The 21,337-nt window shown below is 41.9% G+C and overlaps 1 protein-coding gene across 1 annotated transcript; it reads right to left on the reverse strand.

The window, feature by feature from the left end:
• Positions 1-17,409: 17,409 nt before the first annotated feature.
• LOC114687145 (mitochondrial ornithine transporter 2-like) lies at positions 17,410-19,525 on the reverse strand. The gene has a single exon (XM_028861843.2). It carries the CDS (start codon positions 19,114-19,116, stop codon positions 18,319-18,321), a length of 798 nt encoding a protein of 265 aa, XP_028717676.1. The 5' UTR covers positions 19,117-19,525; the 3' UTR covers positions 17,410-18,318.
• Between the last annotated feature and the right edge of the window lie 1,812 nt (positions 19,526-21,337).

Here is a 21,337-nt window from a genome sequence, read left to right on the forward strand (position 1 = left end):
GGACAGAGGTAGAACAATGCACAGCACAGGCATTCAAACCACTGTCTATCCTTTCCTTGGGTCAAGAAGCAGGCAGTTTCAATTTCTATCTCGATGCACCTCCAGCTGCCATTGGCAGCCTGCGTATAGCTAGATAGTGTATTCTGTCCCATGGGCTACTCAGGACTTTCTCACAGCCCTGGAGCAAACAAGCCTGAACTCTATTGACTCAGAATAGACTTCAGATTCACTGAATCAGTTGTGGGCTCCCACAAATGTTAAGCACACAAGCAGTAGGAAGAGAGAGCCACTGGGCCTGGCTTGGGCTTCTGAAACCTCAAAGCCCACCCCCAGTAACATTCCTTCAGTAAGTCCACACCTCCCACAAGGCCACACCTCCTAATCCTTCTAAGTACTGCCACACCCTGATGACTAAGCATTCAAATATACGAGCCTGTGGGAGCCATTATTATTCAAACTACCACAAACTCTAGTGGGTTTGAGTAGCCCCTCTTTTTAGTTTTGATGGCTGCTGATTGCATGGCTTCTCTCCCGGGATGATTCTTCCCTTCCTGCAACTGTCCTTGAGAGATGTTTCACTTTCCTGGTATGGTTAGCTTCTGGTTCTCACTATCAATCTGGCTAAAAGCACCCAGCAATACCTAGGTGACAACCTTAATGCTATTCTGTGCTGGAATTTCCTCTGCCAGATTAATTAGTCTATCAGTTTAAACCTGGCCTCACACAAAGTTTCAGGCATAGAGAAAATGTAGAGTATTTTTTTGTCAGAATACAACATAAATGACCTCTAGTCTATTTCCCAACAGACAACTCATTTCCATCTGAGATCTGAGCATCACCCATTAAGTCCATCCACAACATTCTAGGTTTTTTTCCTAGCCTGCTTCTCCCAATTTTTCAAATTCCTGCTGAAAATATAGTTCCAAAGACTTCTGAACCACTCAAATATACTACCTGCAACATCCCTCTCCTGGTGTCAAGTGTCTGCTAGTCACGTTTCTGTTGCCTTGGCAAGATATCTGAAAATAAAACATATTAAAAGGAGGAATAATTTGTTTTTGAAGTTTCAGACTGAATCTGGTTAGCATTGTCCATATGGGCCTAGAGTAAGACACAGCATCATGGCTGTAGGAGGGTGTGGCATAGCACAAACTCTGTCCCTTCACAGTAGTTAGAAAGAAGAAAAAATAAGGTGCAGGCTTCTAGGTCATACCTGCAGTGACCAACTCTTCTCACTAGGCCCTTGCATCTTAGTATTTCGCCACCTCCTGATAATGCCATGCACACCACAAATCCATCCATGGATAAATACACTGATTTAGTCAGAGTTCTCATAGTTCAACCTCTTCTCACATCCCATCCCCTGGGAAATAAACTAACATATGAGCCTTTCAAAACATAATTTCACATCTAAACCACAGCAGAGATTACATAAAACCACTTTGGTAATTCTGGGTGTTATCATGACTCAATGTATTTCTTTCTTGTGAAGTCATATACTGCTTTTCTTTGAAAACAGTTTTCTCTCTCCTGTATACAATCTTTCCAAACAAAATCTCTGAGATTAAAGTGTGATTACTACTGTATATTATGGGAAACTATAAAGGTGAATTTATTACTGTTTTTCAGATTTTTACCATAATAACTGAGAGAGACAACTTACAGGAGTGAAAATATATTTTGGCTTACGGTTTCAGAGGGTGCTAGCAGAGAAGACAGTGTAGCTGTGCAATACATGCCATTGGGTAGTGACAGAGCCTCTTCACATGACAATGGAACAGGAAGCAAAAATAAGTCAGGACCAGGAGCCATGGTACAACCTCCAAAGAGTGGCTCTGATTGACCTGCTTTCACAAATCATACATCTTAAAGGACTCAACCTCCCTGTGTTGTGCCCAGATCGTGACCCCCAGAGAGACCACCAAAGACGAGCATGCCGGAATGCAAAAGCAAGGTTTAATTCTGGATATCCAAAAGCAATACAAGCCTAGGCAGGGACTTCGTCCAATACATCCAACGCAGTGGAGGCTGGAGGAAGTGCCCACCTGTCTGCAAGCTCAGTTTTTAAAGGGAAAAGTCACAAGGTTACATCATTTAGGGGTGCTAGTATGGATACAATTCTGATTGGCTCGCTTCTAGGGACTTCTAGAAATTACTTCTAAGGGAGTGGTTGCCCGCCACCATTTTTCATTGGCTGCCCCCAGATGGGGGCATCTGGTGATTACACAGTCACTATGGAAACTAGGGTTGGGACATTCTATGGTCAAGCAGTTGCCTAGGGCCAGGGAGAGGACATTCCATAGTCTGGCAGCCATTACCTCCTGACTATCTTGTGACTCTGTATTTTTACACTTCCTGGTTTCTGGAATCTGAACTGACTGGTCTCAGTAACTTCTGGCCTGTTCTCAAAAGGAGAAATCTTAGGCCTTAATTTTAGGGTGAAAGCATTTTGGTCTTATTTCTAAGATGGCTCATTTTGGTCTCACACCTGAATAGCTGGGAATTCTGTAGGTGACATGGAGGTCTTTCTGCTCACAGATAAGCACTAGGGGAACCTGCAATTTAGTTAAGCATACAGGATTGGCTGTTCCTTCCAGGGAAGGAATGAATATTCTGTTATCTTCCCAGAAGAGGAAGAGACATGTTTAATAACCCAGTGACCTTTTCTGTACCTGTGGGACTAGAGACTCTTCCGGGTACCAGGTCCTTTCTTAGATCCTTATCATAAATTTCTTTTTCTCAGTCAATCTATAGATTCTATCTTTATGGACTTTACAAAGAGTTTCAGTATAGTCACATCTGACCTGTATTTAGCTTACTTTGTTCCTCAAAGAGATTTACATATGCTTATGTTGTGAATGAAGGATTGAGTTAATTATCACCAGAATAAGTTTTCACTAAATTGTACTGTGCTTAAACATGCCTAAAATAAACTACTCAGAGTCAGACTCTAGAAGTTTGAATCAACACCAGCTACTGAGTTGTGTTGAGCCAAATTTCCTTATAGTCTCCCTGGGATCATCTTTCTGCTGGCTGTGAAGGTCATAGAGATCCCCAAAATGTTCAAACCATGAGCTTCTGGTGGATATTTTTAATTTGGTGCATAAGATTGTGACACATTGATTTATTTAAACATATCTGCAACTTGGGGAGTTAAAGACATGGACTAGAGAATTAGTGATTGTTGTTATACCCAGATCATAGGGACCCCTGAAAGATCACCACAGAAACTGAATCCATATGTAAAAGCAAAGAGCCTTTATTTACACTCAAGCTTGGGCTCTCCATCTGTCCAATGCAGCAGTAAAAGCAGAGAGCCCCAAGCCAGGTCAGGGTAGGGTTTTATCACAGCAGAGGTTGGAGTAAGGGAATTTCTAGAGTTCAGGACCCTGGTTGGCTGACATTCATCTAGGAGTATCTTGGCAAAAGGGGATAGGTGTGTGTGTGGGGCTAAGGGAGATCTGGTGATCTTATCTGTAATGGTCGGAAATGTTTGGAATATCAGGTACTTTTCCCTTAGGTTGGAATTTTAGGTATTGGAATTGGAATGCTAATTGGCCCCCATTCCAGGATGGTGCCAGTTTATGGCTTTTTCTGGAACAGGGTGTTGCCTTACAGTAAACTGAAACTCAGGCCTCTCTGACTGGCTGCTATTGAGCCTGTCATGGCAGCAGTGTAGCCAAGCTGCCCTGGGTCTCACAGGGATCTTTGTGTTATTGGAAGCTTTGTCTGCTTCTTCCAAACTGTCAGTGTTTCTTTTCAAACACCCTAGGTCCAAAAGACTGCTCCCTCTACCTTCACACGAGCAAGTGCTGATAATGAGACAGCTGAGGGACACTTTCAGAGGCACACACTTGAGAAAGTTTATTTGATATCGTTCTGAGCAAAACTGTTTGGAACTGGCAGCTTTGGGAACTTTTTTTCAAACCAATACATAGCTGAGAAACTTGAAGTGTTTTTATAGTGTGAGGCCATAGTAGGAACCTTTACAGCCTTATGACCTGACTAATGGATGTGTGTGTGTGCGTGTGCGTGTGCGTGTGCATGTGAGTGTGCGTGTGCCTGTGTGTGTGTGTGTGTGTGTGTGTGTGTGTGTGTGTGTGTGTGTGTGTGTAGGCCAGGAGTCCACCTCAGGTATTTATTACTTTCTGTCTTATATTTTAAGACAAGGTCTCTCGTTGACCTTGGTGTTCACTAACTGACTAAAGGGCTCCAGGGACCCACCCATCTCTACCCCACCCAACCCATAGCACTAGGATTAGAAACCTATGCTTCCATGCCCACACATTGCTGGGGATCCAAACTCAGGTCCTCAGGCTTGTACCTTACTGACTGAATCATCTGTTCAGCCTCTGCATGTGTCCTTCTTAAACTATTTTAAAGTGGTTCTAGAAGTCCATGTGTACCCTCTAGAGTTGAATCTCTCTCTCTCTCTCTCTCTCTCTCTCTCTCTCTCTCTCTCTCTCTCTCTCTCTCTCTCTGGTTTTTCGAGACAGGGTTTCTCTGTATAGCTTTGCACCTTTCCTGGATCTCGCTCTGTAGACCAAACTGGCCTTGAATTTACAAAGATCTGCCTGCCTCTGCCTCCCAAGTGCTGGGATTAAAGGTGTGCGCCAACACCGCCTGGCTGAATTTCTTATTTAGGAGCTGTGGCAGGTTGAAAGAGAATGGCCCCCATACAGTCATATGTTTGAATGTTTGATTCCCAGTTGATAGATTGTTTAGGAAGGATTAGGAGGTATGGCCTTGTTGGAGGAGGTGTGTCACTGGAGGTGGGCTTTGCTGGACAATGGATGCTGGTCAGCTGGGGCATGAAGACTGAGCTGTGATGAAGAAGTCTTGTGGGAAGTGTCTCCTGAGGGTCAGTACACAGAAGCTGTGGTCCAGAGGTGGCCATGGTTGTACCTTGTGTTCTCAGCCAAACTTGATAATGTAAAAGTCACCCAGATGGTACTGTTTTGAAGTCATAAAAGGGTCATGGAGAGCCACTAAGGACTGGCACGGTGTGGCAGGTCTGGGGTTTCTGAAGACAGCCAGGGAGAAGGAAATTGGTGGAAGTGCAGCCCCGTTGCAAGAGGCCACAGCATTTTGGAAATGCCAGTACCATGGAATGACCACCAAGAAGAGCAGCAGAGGTGGAGTAGAGCCAGCCAGAGCCTAGAAGGCATGCCGTGCATGCTGCAGAGGACAGAACCAGAGAAGTGACCCAAGTCGTTTGGAGGATCCTAGGAAATCTTGAGTGAATCCCAAACATTGAACATTGAGTTTTTTACCCAGTTGGAGTTTGGTTTTGCTATGAGTTTAGTTTTATTGTGACTGTGACTTGGTTCTTTCTTCTTGAAATAAGAAAGTATTTACTTATTTTTTTTTTATTTTGCAGGAGAGCACCGTTGAAAGAGTTGAAAATTTGGAAGAGAATTTGTAGTTTTTTAGAGACTTTGGATTTATAAAGAGATTGAACTTTTAAAGCATTTAAATTTGTAAAGAATGTGGGACTTTTAAAGTTTGTAATATGTTTTATAGTATATTATTAATATGAGATATTAGGGACAAAAGAAAGGAGAGGCTCGCTTAAGAAATTATGTGTTTGTGTTTCAAGATGACAAGAGGTCAATTGTGCTGGCTGATTTTTGTATCAACTTGGCACAAGCTAGAGTCATTTTAGAGGTGCAAACCTCGATTAAGAAAATGCCTTCATAAGATCTGGCTGTAGACAAGCCTGTATGGCATTTTCTTAATTAATGATTGATGGGGGAGGGCCCAGTCCATTGTGAATGCAGGCTGAGCAATCCTTGTGGAGCAAGACAGTAAGCAACACTCCTCCATGGCCTCTGCTTCAGCTCCTTCCTCCAGGTTCCTGTTCTGGTTTCCTTCAAAGATAAACAGTAATGTGGAAACATGGGTCAAATAACCCTTTCCTCACCAAGTTGCTTTTGGTTATGATGTTTTATCATAGCAGTAGAAACCCTAACTAAGATACCCTCTGAAACTGTAAGCAAGCCCTCAATTAAATGCTTTCTTTTATAACCTGTTTTAATCATGGTGTCTCTTCACAGCAATTAAGTCAGAAACCTTTAGTTTCATGACCCTAGCTCAGCATACAAGGTATTCAAATCAGCTTCAATTTACTGACCAGAGTAGTGCCTATGTGGATGGCTTAGACAAGGTTCAAAATCTTAGTTCAAAACTTGAGGAAAACTACACCTGTTTTTCTAAGACCGATCTCCACAGTTACTGGGATTTGTTTTAACTTGACAAATATAGAACCAATGGTGGGAATAACTAAAGTCAGTGGTGCATGTTGGTCTCCTCATGCTGTATGAGGTTCTACTGGTAATAATGTCATAAAGACACATTTTCAAGGGGCCAAGTAGTAGAATGTGCATAGAATACGTAACATATTGGGCCTGAGTCTGCAACTTCTAGATGGCATTGAAACTCAGATTCTGAATGTGTTCCCCCCCACCAGTCTCTAACTGAAAAGGGTGATTTCTATAACATGTGGCTTATGCAGAACACCTACTTTCCTTCTGGAGTGTAAAATTTAGTATGAGGAAAATGCTCATAGGATTATTCAAACTAATGGGCTAGAAGTCATTGAGCTTAGGGAGCTGCTATGGAAGCATGGATAACAATGCAGAAAGACAGGCAGATAATGGAGGCCTGGCTCGTGGGGTTTCAGAGGGAAGCAAAGACTATCAGGGCCATTCATGTGATATTTTGGATTAAGAATCTGTGGAAGTGAGCTTGGTATGGTGGCGCATGCCTTTAATCCCAGCACTTGGGAGGCAGAGGCAGGTGGAACTCTGTCAGTTCAAGTCTAGCCTATCCTAGAGAGTGAGTTAAAGTACAGCCAGGGCTGTTACAACAGAGAAACCCTGTCTTGGAAATAAAATCTGTGGAAGTGAAATCTTTGCTTTAACTGTGGTAATTGGTGCTGATCAGCTGGGGCTGGAAAACCAGGTGTGATTAAGAAAACACCAATATCTGTGGTGGGATTAAGCATCCTTTGGGTATATTCCTGTGGTGGTTTGAATAGGAAAAGCCCCCCATAGACTCATAGATTTAAAATGCTTGGTCACCAGGCAATGGCACTATGTGGAGGTATGCCCTTGTTGGATAAAGTGTGTCACTGGCTATGGGCTTTGAGGTCTCAAATGCTCAAACCAGGCCCAGTGTCTCTCTTTCTCTTACTGTTGCCTACCAATCCAGCTGTAGAACTCTTGGCTTCTTCTCTAGCACCATGTCTGTCTGTGGGCCACCATGCTTCCCACCATGACAATAGGCTGAACCTCTGAACCTATAAGCCATGCCCAATTGAATGTTTTCCTTTATAAGAGTTGCTGTGGTGATAGTCTCTTCACAGCAATAGAAACACTAAATAAGGCAATGCCCAAGAGTGGTATAGCTGGGCCTTGAGGTAGATTGATTCCCATCTTCCTGAGGAGCCACCACACTGATTTCCACAATAGCTGTATGAGTTTGCACTCCCACCAGCAATGGATGAGTGTTCCTCTTACTCCACATCCATGCCAGCATGAGCTGTTGCTTGTTTTATTCATTTTAGCTATTCTGATGGGTATAAGATAAAATCTCAAAGTAGTTGTGATTTGCATTTCCCTGGTGACTAAGGATGGTGAACATTTCTTTTAAGTATTTCTCAACCACTTGAGTGCCCTCTTTTGAGAATTCTCTGCTTAGAACTGCACTACATTTTAAAATTGGGTTATTTGTTATCTAGTATTTGGGTTAATTGATATCTAGTATTTTAGGGTTTCTATTGCTGTGAAAAGACACCATGACCATGGCAAATCTTATAAAGGAAAAACATTTCATTGAGGTGGCTACATTTTTCAGAGGTTTAGTCCTTTACCATCATGGTGCAACATGGTGGCATGAAGGCAGACATTGTTCTGGAGAAGTAGCTGAAAGTCCTGCATCTTGATTTGTAGGCAACAAGAAGTGGTCTGAGACACTGAATGGTATCTTGAGCATATGAGACCTCAAAGCCCGCCTCCACAGTGACACACTTCCTCCAACAAGGCTATACTTACTCCAACAAAGCCATACCTACTAATGATGCCATTCCCTTTGGGGGCCATTTCTTTCAAACCACCACATTCTACTCCCTGGCCCCCAAAGGCTTGTAGCCATATCATAATGTAAAGAATGCACTCAGTCCAATTTCAAAAGTCCCTGTAGTCTATAACAGTTTCAAACTTACTTAAAACTCTGAAGTTTGAAGTCCCTTCTGAAAGTCATGCAATATCTTAACTGCAATCCCCTGTAAAATCAAAATCAAAAAGCAGATCACATACTTCCAAAATATAATGGCACAGGATATACATTATCATTCCAAAATGCAGGGAAGGGAGCATAATAAGGAAATACTGAACCAAAGCGAGACCTAAAACCAGCTGAGCAAACTCCAAACTCTGCATCTCCGTGTCTAATGTCAAAATGCTCTTCAGATCTCTAATTCATTTCAACTTTGTTGACTATATCATACTTCTTTCTCTTGAGCTGGTCCCACAGAGGGAATTCAGGAAATGGAAAATCTGGGTAAATGAATGGGAACTACAGATGCAAGAATCGCCAACAGAATACAAGAGATGGAAGAGAATTTCAGGCATTGGAAAATGATAAAGGAAATAGATTTGTTTCTATTTATTTATTTCAGTGATTTATTGATTTGTTCCAATGTTTTTTGTTTTACTTTTCCTCCATTTCTTTAGAGGGAATTTTTCATTTCCTCTTTAAGGACCTCTCTCACCTTCATAGTTACTTTTAAGGTCATTTTCTTCTGCTTCATCTGTGTTGGGATGTTCAGGTCTTGCTGTTGTAGAACCACTAGGTTCTGGTGGTGCCATATTACACTTAATGTTGTTGAATGTATTTTAACACTACCTTTTACCCATTTGGGTTGGGGTACCTATAGGAACAGGTGTTTATTCTTCTTCCAATTGTTGCAGGTGATTCATAGCTCAAAGAAAACGTTAAATCCAACAAATTCTTAACACAAAACATCGAGGAAATCTTGGACACCATGAAAAGACCAAACCTAAGAATAATAGGAATAGAAAGAGAAAAATTCCAACTCAAAGGCACAGAGAATATATTCAACAAATTACAGAAGAAATGTTTCCCAACCTAAAGAAGGACATGCCTATGAAGGTATAAGAAGCTTACAGAACACCAAATAGACTGCACCAAAAAAGTCCCCTCCCCACATAATAATCAAAACACCAAACATACAGAAAAGAAAGACTATTAAGAGCTGCAAAGTAAAAAGTAAGATATAAAAGCAGATCTATCAAAATTACACCTGACTTCTCAATGGAGACTCTGAAACCCAGAAATCCTGGACAGACATTTACTGACACTAAGAGACCATGGATGCCAGCCCAGAATATTATACCCAGCAAAACTTTCAATCACCATAGTCAGAGAAAGCAAGATATTCCATGACAAAACAAGATTTGAACACTACCTATCCACAAATCAATCCCTACAGAAAGTACTAGGAAAAAAAGTCCAACCCAAGGGAGTTAGCTGCATTCATGAAAACACAGACAATAGATAATCTCATATCAGCAAATCCCAAAGAAGGGAAATACACACACTACCACCAAAAAATAACAGGAATTAACAATTACTGATCATTAATATATCTTTTTATTAAGGAATTTTTATTCATTTTACATACCAACCACAGATCCCCCTCTCTTCCCTCCTCCTGTTCCTTCAGCAATCCCCCCAAAACAACCCCCATTCCCTCCTCAAACAAGGTATGGCCTCCCATGGGGAGTCAGCAGACCCTGGTACATTCAGTAAAAGCAGGTCCAAGCCTCTTGCCTTGCATCAAGGCTGTGCAAGATGTCCCACCATAGGTAGTGGGCTCTAAAATGCCAGCTAATTAATATCTCTTAGTATCAATGGGCTCAATTCACCTATAAAAGGACACAGGCTAACAGAATAGGTATGCAAACAGGATTAATCCTTCTGCTGCATACAAGAACCACACCTCAACTTCAAAGGCAGACATTACCTCAGAGTAAATCAAATGGATCTAAGAAACAACCTGGTGTAGTTATCCTAATATCTAACAAAAATAGACTTCAAAGTAAAATTAATTAAAAGAGATGGAAAAGGACATTTCTTATTCATCACGGAAAAAAATCCATCAAGATGAAGTTTCAATTCTGAACATCTATGCTCCAAATACAAGGGCACCCACATTTGTAAAAGAAACATTACTAAAACTTAAATCACACATCAAACCACACACACTTACAGTGGGAGACTTCAACATTCGACTCTCACCAATAGACAAGTCTTCCAGATAGAAACTTAACAGAGAAATAAGGGAACTAACAGATGTTATGACTCAAATGGACCTAACAGACATCTATAAAACATTTCACCAAAATTTAAAAGAGAGTTTTGTAGCAATAAAATGAGTCCTACTGACATTCTGTTATATTCATAGATCAGTGCCTTGCTCATCCATCATCAAAGAAGCTTCCTCCTGCAGCAGGTGGAAATGAATACAAAGACCCACAGCCAGACATTATGCAGAGGATGAGAGGTCTTGGAACACTCAGATCTAAATATGATGTCTCCATCATCATGTCAAATCCCTCCCCTCAATGCTCAGGGTACCCTGAAGAAAAGAACACACAAAGAGTTTAAGAGCCAGAGGGAATGTAGGGCACCAAGAGAACAAAACTCTCTAAATCAACGTGATCAAAGCTCATGTAAACTCACGGAGACTGAAGCAGCATGCCCGGGGCCTGCATGGGTCCTTACCAGGTCCTCTGCATATGTATATTATGGCTTCCAGTTTAGGGTTCTTATGGGATTTCTGAGCATGTGAACAAGTGTGTTGGTCTCTGATTCTTGTGCTTTCCTTTGGGCTCTTTTCCTTCTGTTTGTTTTGTCCAATTCCAATGTGTTAAGTTTTTTTTATCTTATTACATTTTATTATTTAAAAAGAAAATCTGCCTTCTATTGCATAGATAAATCTTTAAGAAAGTGAAATATATAAGCCATGAGAAGCTAGGTAAAATCCCGATTTTATTTCCATTGGTTTGTCTAAATAAAGATTGCAGGAGCTTGAAACATCTTAAGTCAGAGTCGGCAGCTAGATGGGTTTTCTACATCAGATTGCCTTCACCATTATTAACTTCATGTTACTTTTCTTGTACAAAAAAATAGCTTTACTGCATGAGACAAAAGAAGATACCAGTATCATTGAGCTGCAATCTGGGAATTATTTCCTTAGGGTTAGCACCCAGAACTGTGATCTAGAGGGAGCCAAGGCTGCATCTCATGCTCGCAACTGAATTTGGTGGTGTGTAAAATCTCCCACATGGTACTGTTTTTAATAGATCATGGGAATCAGCTGAACCTTGGTATAATGAGAGAATATTAGTGAAAGTAAAGCATCAGTTGCAGTAGAAACCCCAGGATGAAAGGGGTCATGGAAAGAAGTTCCTGAAGACAGCTCAGAGAAGCTATTAGTAAGGTTGTAATGGAGACTTCATAATATTGGAGATAGCAAGACCATGAAATGACAGTCAAAGACAGAAGCAAATGCAGAGAAGAGCTGGCTGAGTCTATAAGACAAGATACGTGTGATGTGGATGGCAGAGCTGGAGAAGTGAAACTGCATGAGTCCTTTGGAACCCAGATCATGAGTCTCAGACATCAGGCAATTAAGCTATTACATATTGGAGTTTGGTTTTGCTTTGCTTTGATTCTAACTGTGCCCTGGTGTAGATATGATAGGATGAAAAGGGTAGATTATTGACTCTACTTTTAAAGAACAACAACTTGTTTAAAATTTTTTACATTGCTATGTATTTTAGTTTATTAATACAACTTTAAAGTTAATTTTGTTATACTGTATATATATTTTCACTCTTGTTTAAAGTACTATTTTTATGCAACTAATTTGAAATTGTAATGTATAACTAATAAATATAAATTAATAATTAGTCATCTATGATAATCATACTTATAGTCATGTTAGTTAAGTTTTCTAGGTATACATAGATGTATTTCAATTAGGTAGGTAATCTTCAAACACTTCAATAACCTACAGAGTATGGCATTTAAAATGTTTTTAAAACTTAAATTTTCTGGATAATGAAACACATCTGCTCCTGGCAGCACCGACTTACTTCAAAAAAAAAAATGATGGGTGTCGAAGAAACTCCATATGGAGTTTGCTTTCCTTATGGCAAAAGTTAGCCATTTGGGTAAGAAGCTGTTCTTGCCTGGACTGCTTAGCAAAATGTTGGATCAACTAGACATGCAGGACCGATGGAAAAATTACCACTAAATTTTGCCAAAACAAGGTGAGGTGGTCCTTCAGGTTCCTGCTTTGCAGAGCAGATTACCAGACATTCTGCAGGACACAGGGAGAAGCAACTGAGAAACTCTAGGCCTATGGGCTGAAGATGGGTTCCCGAAGATTGCAGAGGAACTTTGGGTGACTGTCCAGGCAGCCAGGTGTCTCTGTCATTCTAGATTTTTGGAAGTTGCTTACAATGTACTTCCTGTTTACTTAGGTAATATTATATCCTTCTGGGGTCTTTGATGGAGTTGAAGACAAAATAGTTATAATTATAGCTTTCTTTACTCATGATAAAAGATAAATTAGATCTTGTGGTGGTATTGTGTTCCCTGAAATATTGTGCATGCTAATAAACTTATCTGGGGTCAGAGAACAGGACTGCCACAATATTAAACATAGAGGATAGGCAGTGGTAGCACACACCTTTAATCCTAGCATTCCAAAGGCAGAAATTTGTCTGGATCTCTGTGAGTTCAAGGACACATTGGAAACAGCCAGGCATGGTGACAAACGCCTTTAATCCCAAGAAGTGAGCCTTTAATCCCAGGGAGTGATGGCAGAAAGCAGAAAGATATATAAGGCGTAAAGATCAGAAACTAGAAGCATTTAGCTGGTTAAGCTTTTAGGCTTTTGAGCAACCGTTCAGCTGAGATTCATTCTGGATGAGGACTCAGAGGTTTCCAGTCTGAGGAAACAGGATCAGCTGAGGAACTGGCGAGGTGAGGTAGCTGTGGCTTGTTCTGCTTCTCTGATCTTCCAGCATTCACCCCAATAACTGGCCTTGGGTTTGTTTTTATTAATAAGAACTTATAAGATTCATGCTACATATAAAACTTTAAACTCACAAAAATATAATAGATGATAGAATATTTTTTAATTTTGCCAAATATAAAGACTAGATATTATAACTATAATTCTTGCTTGATAACTGGTTTGTATTCTTTTTTTTTTTTATTTTGGTTTTTCGAGACAGGGTTTCTCTGTGTAGCTTTGCGCCTTTCCTGGAGCTCACTTGGTAGCCCAGGCTGGCCTCGAACTCACAGAGATCCGCCTGGCTCTGCCTCCCCGAGTGCTGGGATTAAAGGCGTGGATAACTGGTTTGTTATATATAATTTTACTATGTTAAAGTTAAAACCTTCCTTTTTGATTAGACAGGAAAGGGGAAGTGCTATGGAATGTCTTTCTGTACGCTGTGAATATGTGTTGCTCTGATTGGTTAATAAATAAAGCTGCACCGGCCTATGGCAGAGCAGGATGGAGCCAGGTAGGAAAATCCAAGAAAGATAGGAAAAGGAGAAAGGAGAGTAAAGAGAGAGATGCCAGCCTGCTGCCCAAGGAGCAAGAAGCCAGCAGACCGGTAATGCCATGGCCACCTGGCAACTTATAGATAATAAAAATGGGTTAATTTAAGATATGAGCTAGCTATCAAGAAGCCTGCCATAGGCCATACTATTGGTAATTAATATTAAGCCTCTGAATGATTATTTTATAAGTAGCTGCGAGACCAAGGGGCCTGGTGGGACCAGAGAAAACTTACAGCTATACCCTGGTTCTTCCCTCTTGTAGGAGGAAAGTATTATTTAACTTTTTAATTTTACAGGAACCCACTATTGAGAGACATTAGATGTTATAAAGGTTGAACTTTTTAAATATTTATTTATTTCATTATCTGTATAAGTGCATGCCTGAGCGTGTGTATATGAACCATATGAGGCCAGAGGAGATGTTGGATCCTCTGGAACTGGAGTTACAGACAGTTGTGAGACATCATTGATGTATTAAGAACTGAGCCCAGGACCTCTTCAAGTGCATTTAAACATTGCACCATCTCTCCAGCCCAGAGACTAAACTTTCAGAGTATTTGAATTTTTAAAGATTGTGGGGCTTTTAAAAGTTGGAGTGTTTTAGCTGGGCGGTGGTGGCACACGCCTTTAATCCCAGCACTCAGGAGGCAGAGCCAGGCGGATCTCGGTGAGTTCGAGGCCAGCCTGGGCTACCAAGTGAGTCCCAGGAAAGGCGCAAAGCTACACAGAGAAACCCTGTCTCGAAAAACCAAAAAAAAAAAAGTTGGAGTGTTTTATATTGTGATATTGATATTAATATGAAATCTTGAGAATAAACAAGAAATGAAAGGCTGTTTAATAGTGTTGTATTAGTATGTCAAGTTGACAAGGGGTCAGTTGTCTTGGTAGTTTTTTTTTGTCAACTTGAACATGCTAGAGTCATCTGGGAAGAGGAACTCTACTGAGAAAATGCCTCTACCAGATTGCTTGTAGGCAAGTCTGTGGGACATTTTCTTAATTAATGACTGATGTGGAAGGGCCCAGCCCACTGGGGTCAATGTCACCCTTCGGCAGATGTGTTGTGTAAGAAAGCAAGCTAGCCAGGTGGCCGTGCCGCATGCCTTTAATCCCAGCACTCAGGAGGCAGAGTCAGGAGGATCTCTGTGTGTTCGAGGCCAGCCTGGTCTACAGAGTGAAATCCAGGACAGACACCAAAACTACACAGAGAAACCCTGTCTCAAAAAAAAATAAAGAAAAGAAAAGAAAGGAAGGGAGGAAGGGAGGGAGGGAGGGAGGGAGGGAGGAAGGAAGGAAGGAAGGAAGGAAGGAAGGAAGGAAGGAAGGAAGGAAGGAAGGAAGGAAGGAAGGAAGCTAAACAAGCCATGGGGAGCAATCCAGTAAGCAGCACCGCTCCATGGTTTCTACTTTAGATCCTGCTTGAGTTGCTAGAGACTTTTCCAGTACCAGATCCTTCCTCAGACCCATATCATAAATTTCTTTTTCTCAGTCATCCTATAGATTCTATCTTTATGGACTTTACAAAGAGTTTCAATATAGTCACATCTGACATGTATTTAGCTTACTTTGTTCCTCAAAGAGATTTATTATTTTATTTTATAATTAATTTAATTTTACATATCAGCCACGGATTCCCCTGTCCTCCCTCTGCCCACTCCCACCCCTCAGACCTCCCCCCAACCCACCCCCCATTCCCACCCCCTCCAAGGCAAGGTCTCCTCTGGGGAGTCAGCAGAGCCTGGTACACTCAGCTGAGGCAGGTCCAACCCCTCCTCCCTGCACCAAGGTTGAGCAAAGTGTCCCACCATGGGCACCAGGTTCCAAAAAGCCAGCTCATGCACTAAGGACAGGTCCCAGTCTCACTGCCTAGGGGCCTCTTAAACAGTTCAAGCCAAACAACCGTCTCACTTATCCAGAGGGCCTAGTCCAGGTCCATGGGGGCTCCTCAGCCATTGGTTCACAGTTCATGTGTTTCCACTAGTTTGGCTAGTTGTTTCTGTACTCTTTCCAATCATGGTCTCTTGCAATATCGCTTGCTCATATGATCCCTCCTCTCTCTCTCGTCGATTAGACTCCTGGAGCTCTGCCTGGGGCTTGGCCATGGATCTCTGCATCTGCTTCCATCAGTCACTGGGTGAGGGTTCTATCATGACAGTTAGGGTGTTCAGCCATCCAATCATCAGAGTAAGTCAGCTCAGGCACCCTCTTGACCGATGTCCAACATTTTTGGTATAATCATGGAAATACAGATGAAAATCGGAATACACAGCCATTTGGGGAAATGTAAAAGCCAAATGTTGGAAAGGATGATGACCCAAGAGATTCACGACTAATACACGAGAGTAGTTATCAGGGAAACACTTTGAAAGTAGTCAGTGTTTTTCACACATTTACTTATTTAGTTTTTTTACACATTTTAAACACTTATTTTGTGTGTGTGTGTGTGTGTGTGTGTGTGTGTCTGTCTGTCTGTCTGTCTGTCTATGCACATAAATGCAACACTGCTCATCCAATGAACTACATGCAAAGGTCAGAGGACAGACTGTGGAATTCAGTTCTCTACTTCTAGCAGACTAGGCATAATATTGAGCAAAACTTTTGGCCAACTCTTCCCAGCAGCCCTTAGTTGTCAGTGTCTCATATCTCTGGATCTTGCTTCTGGAACTAGAGTTTGGAGTTACCATAATTGCTTAGTGGGTTTTAAAAAGGAAGTTAGAGGCCTGGCACAGGAAACAGATGATTGTTGAGACTGGTACCTCACCTTCTTTCAGCTTTATAGGTATTTAACACCTGTTATTGAAAAGACCCTGTTGGTCTTGTAGCAACACAGAAAGATGAACTTACTTTAGTGGTATAAAGAATGACTTTCTAAGCCAGGCAGTGGTGGTACATGCCTTTAATCCTGACACTTGAGAGGGGGTGGGCAGAGGCAGGAAGATCTCTGAGTTTGAGGCCAGCCTGGTCTACAGAGTAAGTTCCAGGACTACTCAAAGAATCCCTGTCTTAAAAAAAAAGCAAAAAAAAAAAAAAATGACTTTCTAAAAGCATATGGCCTGGGAACAAGCTTTTTAATTCCAAGTCTACTGGAGTAAGTTGAGTTATGATTTGGGGGAGGGAGGCTTTCATCTTGTTTTGGTATATTTGGGGGTTTTGTTGGGAGATACTGTCTGTGCTTAAATGCATACATGTAGTTTAGTAAAACCACTTATCTTATGGTTCATTGTTTTATATTGTGACATCTAGTCATTAAAGTTCACTGACCACCAGCACCACATTTAGAAAGCTGTGACACTGAAATTACTGCAAATAGTTATGGAGCCAAGGTGACCTTCAAATGTGAATCACCTCTTTCACATTGTTTACTATGGAACGATAGCACAAAGTGCACACTAGTCCTGGCTAAGAGATAGCATCACCCATGGGGACTCTCACTCTGTCACCAAATAGAACAAAACCTTTTCTTGGTTTTTGTACTTTCTGTTTACTGGAAGAATGGGAGATGGTACAGAGAACAGTGAATGACCTAAAGTGAATCAACAATCCCTAAATGAGCCAATACAACACTGAACTCCTGCCCAGGCCAGAACCCAGAGACTGAGAGCAAATTAGAACTCTCTTCATCTACATCAGTGGTTCTCAGCCTTCCTAATGCTGCAACTCTTTAATACAGTTCTTCAGGTCATGGTGACCCCAAACCATAAAAATTATTTTTGTTGCTACTTCCTAACTGTAATTTTGGTACTGTTATGAATCGTAATATAAATATCTGATATGCAACCCCTGTGAGAGGGTTGTTCAACACCCCCCACAAGGGTCAAGGGACCCACAGGTGGAGACCACTGATCTACATGGCTCATCTAAGCACGGTTTCACAGCCCCATGCCTTTATCTCTTTCCTCAATCTAACACCTGGCTTCTTTGGAAAAGAGAGGGAAGGGGTGCCAGCAAAGGCCACACCACTTCCCAAAGGCCTAATACACAAGGCCCCACCTAACAATACTATTGGGGTGTAGAATAGTAACCATACTTTGAAAGTGAAATCCACACTATCTAAGACTGGAGTAGAAAATCCAGGATGGATGCCTACTCTGAAATTTTACTCAAGATTGTGGAAGCCATGCTGATACACAGGTACATTCTCTTCTCATAAATCAACATGAATGTTTCGGTTGTCACATAAAGACTTTAAAACTTTAACAGCCTAGTGTGGTGCATATTAAACAGATTTTAAACTACAACCACATCTTGAATGGATTAAGCAATACCTATAATCATGAAAAACGATCAACTCTAGATGTTGTGGTGATACTTGACACTAAACAGGGAACCAAACTAGGTTTCACTTACAACACATGACCATTCAAGATGTTACATAGGTTTATGAAGCAGCCCCGATAACCTTGAAGTACATAGACTCTTGGGTTCACCCTGCAGATCCCACCACCAGCAAAAGCAGTGATTTTTCTATTTCAGTATGCTTGTGAAAAGAAACCATAGGATATCAAGATTTCTCCACCAAGTTTGAGATTTGGAGGAAGGGAGGACAAACCCAAAATTCCCAGTCAAAGACAACTCCATGTTGGTCTTGAACTCTTTGATATCTAGAGCCGTGGTCCTCACACTCATGTGCTTAGACAAGGGTTTCATCAAAACACTTCAGTATTCTTCTGCAATGTTCATCATCATCTTCCTGCTGTATTCATAGACCAAAAACAGAGCAGCATTGGAAGGGATAGCTCGAATCAGAGTGGCTTTCATTCCAGAATACAAGGTTAATATTCCTTCATTTCTCACAACACTTAAAAAGGTTCTGATTAATCCTACTCGATGCCCAGACATAGAAAGAACCTGGATTCTGGATTTAATACAGTCCACTGGGAATATGATAAGCCAGAGGCAGATCCCGGCAAAGCCTCCACTTAACATCAAAGAGACAGGGCCTAGTTCCTCCTTTGGTCTTCCCGCGGCAAGAAATGATCGACCGAGTTCATAGCCCCCAAAGTAGAAGAAATAGCCAGGTATTTCCTGAAATAGAGTGGTGGGAAGTCCACGATAGAAGCCTAAGAGACCATCCTTCATGAAGATACTCTTAACCATAGCCCAAATTGTGCTATAGCTTTGTGCTATCTTCCCTGACATCTTCATTTCATACATGGTCTGCAGCCGGCACTTCACAAGTTCAGTGGGGCAGAGGGCCAGCGCAGCAAAAGCGGAGGCCAGTGACCCAGCCGTGGCAGTCTGGAAGTCGTTCAGCTCTGCGCTCTGATCCACTCCGGCCACTTTCCTGACAAACTGTTGGCAGAAGCCATAGCACATGAATAGGATAGAGCTCTGGGCAACGTAGGCTAGCAGTGCAGGACTGGTTCCCCTGTATAAACCCCGGAAGCCCACTTGGTTATAGGTCCTTAGGAAGCAGTCGGCGAGGCCTTTGTACATGTTGGGGAATGTCTGCATCTTCACTTTGATGGTGTCAAAGGGCTGCCCTGTCAGCACACACGCTGAGCCCCCAGCGCCGCCCGCAATGAGGTCTATGGCGGCTTGGACGGCAGGATGGATTTCATGTTCGTCCGCCCCTCCGTGGGTGTCATCAGAAGGCAAGTGACCGTGGGCTCCCACGGCTGGCTGCTGCAGGCTCTGTCTCTCCGTCTCCCAGCCGAGGCCACTCAACCCAAAGCCGCGGACCGCTGCACTCCCCAGCCGCTTGGGAATAACCCCCCGGCCACGTGCATCCACGAGTGCCCGCTGTCCGCGTGGGCAGAGGCAGAATGCTTCAGGGACACTTCTCCATAAATACGTACAAAGAAACTCTTCGCTGGAGCTGGGGGTGTAGGTCAGTGGTAGAGCGGGTGCATAGCTGGGTGGACTACGCTTCCCCCTTTGGGGGCCAAATTTCCCCGTTTCTTACCACACAAAATGACACCAGGGGTTGCTCTCAGTTAATCTAGTCTGGATTTAATGGGCACACCCTACCGAAAAAGAGATTTAAAATAGAGAAGACAGGACATGCATGGGGGACCACACCTTTAACTCCAGCATTAAGAAGCAGAGGCAGGTTTTGTGAGTTCGAAGCCAGTAGGGGACACATAGCGAAACTCTGCCTCAAAAAAATGAATAAATAATCAAGAAGATAAAATACTTGGGAACTGTTACATTTGAGTCCATGGCACAAAACAAAACATCTCTAGCCAAATGCTCTTCTCTCCTCTTCGGGAGCAGGAGAGGTGGGAATCTGAGTTGTACAAAACGATTTTGGAGGTGAGACCAGATCTGGGGTCAAACTGTGTACTGAAAAGTTTCTTTCATTTAGCTTTCCCGAACTGTATTTAAAAGTGATGCTTTTACCCGGGTAATCCCAGGGAGAGACAGGCAGATCTGAGTCCAAGGCCAGTCTGGTATATAGAGCCAGTTCCAAAACAGCCTGGGCTAGCTATATAGAGACCCTGTCTGAAAAACAAAAAGTGATACATTAAAGATCAGATTGTGCATGGTAAGTAAGAGACAGGCTTTTTTTCCCCAGTAGATAACCTGGCCTTTTCTTTGGAGAATGTCCAACTGCTGACATTAGGAATTCTTTTCTCTGAGATAACTTTTCTTTAGAGACAATCATCTTTCTTTAAAGATTTATGAATGTTTTGACTGCATGTATGTGCACCGCTGAGTGTCTAGTGCCCACGAACGTCAGAAGAGGGTTGGATCCCCTGGAACTGGACTTCAATTGGTTGTAAGCCAGCACCTGGGTGCTGGGAACCCAACCTGGGTCCTCTGCAAGAGCACCAAATACTCTTACCCATCAGCCATCTCTCCAGCTCCTAATCATCTAATATCAACTGTGTGTATATGCCTAAACACTGATTTAACAGGGTCTCTATAGCAAATACATATAGGCTTGCACTTGAATTCCTTTTCAACTGCCATTCACCTCATTTACACTTAATGTGTGCCTGTTTTGAGATGGGGCCTTCATTGGTTCAATTTATACAGAAAAATAAACTTTCTGTTCTCTGTGAGATGGGGGAAGTTACCTGACTTCATAGGATAGGTACCACAGCCCTGAATACAGATTTTAATGAGTTCCTATCTTTACAGCTAGTAACAATCAGTAGTGGATAACATTAGAAACTCTATTGTGAAGATACTGATTCACACATTAGTAAGCTTACTCATATTTTTAGGCAAGTTTCTAAAGGGTCTATATAACAAAACTGTAACTTTTGCACTAAAAAACTACATAAATGTAATCCGTTATAAACACATCAAATAAAGGTATGGGATAATACATCTTAAAATGTTAATGTAAATTATTCTAGGAAGTTGGTATGGGAGGGTGCTGCTTTTTTGTAGAATCTCTAAATTACTTTTTTATAGGGAATCTTAATATTTTAAAGCATTATTTCTTTTAAAGGTCTTCAAAATTTGTTCATGGGGGCAAGACCTTTATGCAGTTCAGTGATATAGTGATTGCTTAGCATTCCCAAGGCCCATACACACACACACACACACACACACACACACACACACACACACACACACAGGAAAAAAAGCACTTGTTCATAAACCCAGAAACCCTGAAAAATGTTCAGCTCCATACCATACTTTTTAGCCAAGAGATGCATGAGAAAAGTGACTCTTTCACAATAATGCAGGATTTGGATCCCACTCTTAAGTCTTTAGCTTT

Source organism: Peromyscus leucopus, chromosome 19 (genome assembly GCF_004664715.2).
Source record: "Peromyscus leucopus breed LL Stock chromosome 19, UCI_PerLeu_2.1, whole genome shotgun sequence".
NCBI lineage: Eukaryota > Metazoa > Chordata > Mammalia > Rodentia > Cricetidae > Peromyscus > Peromyscus leucopus.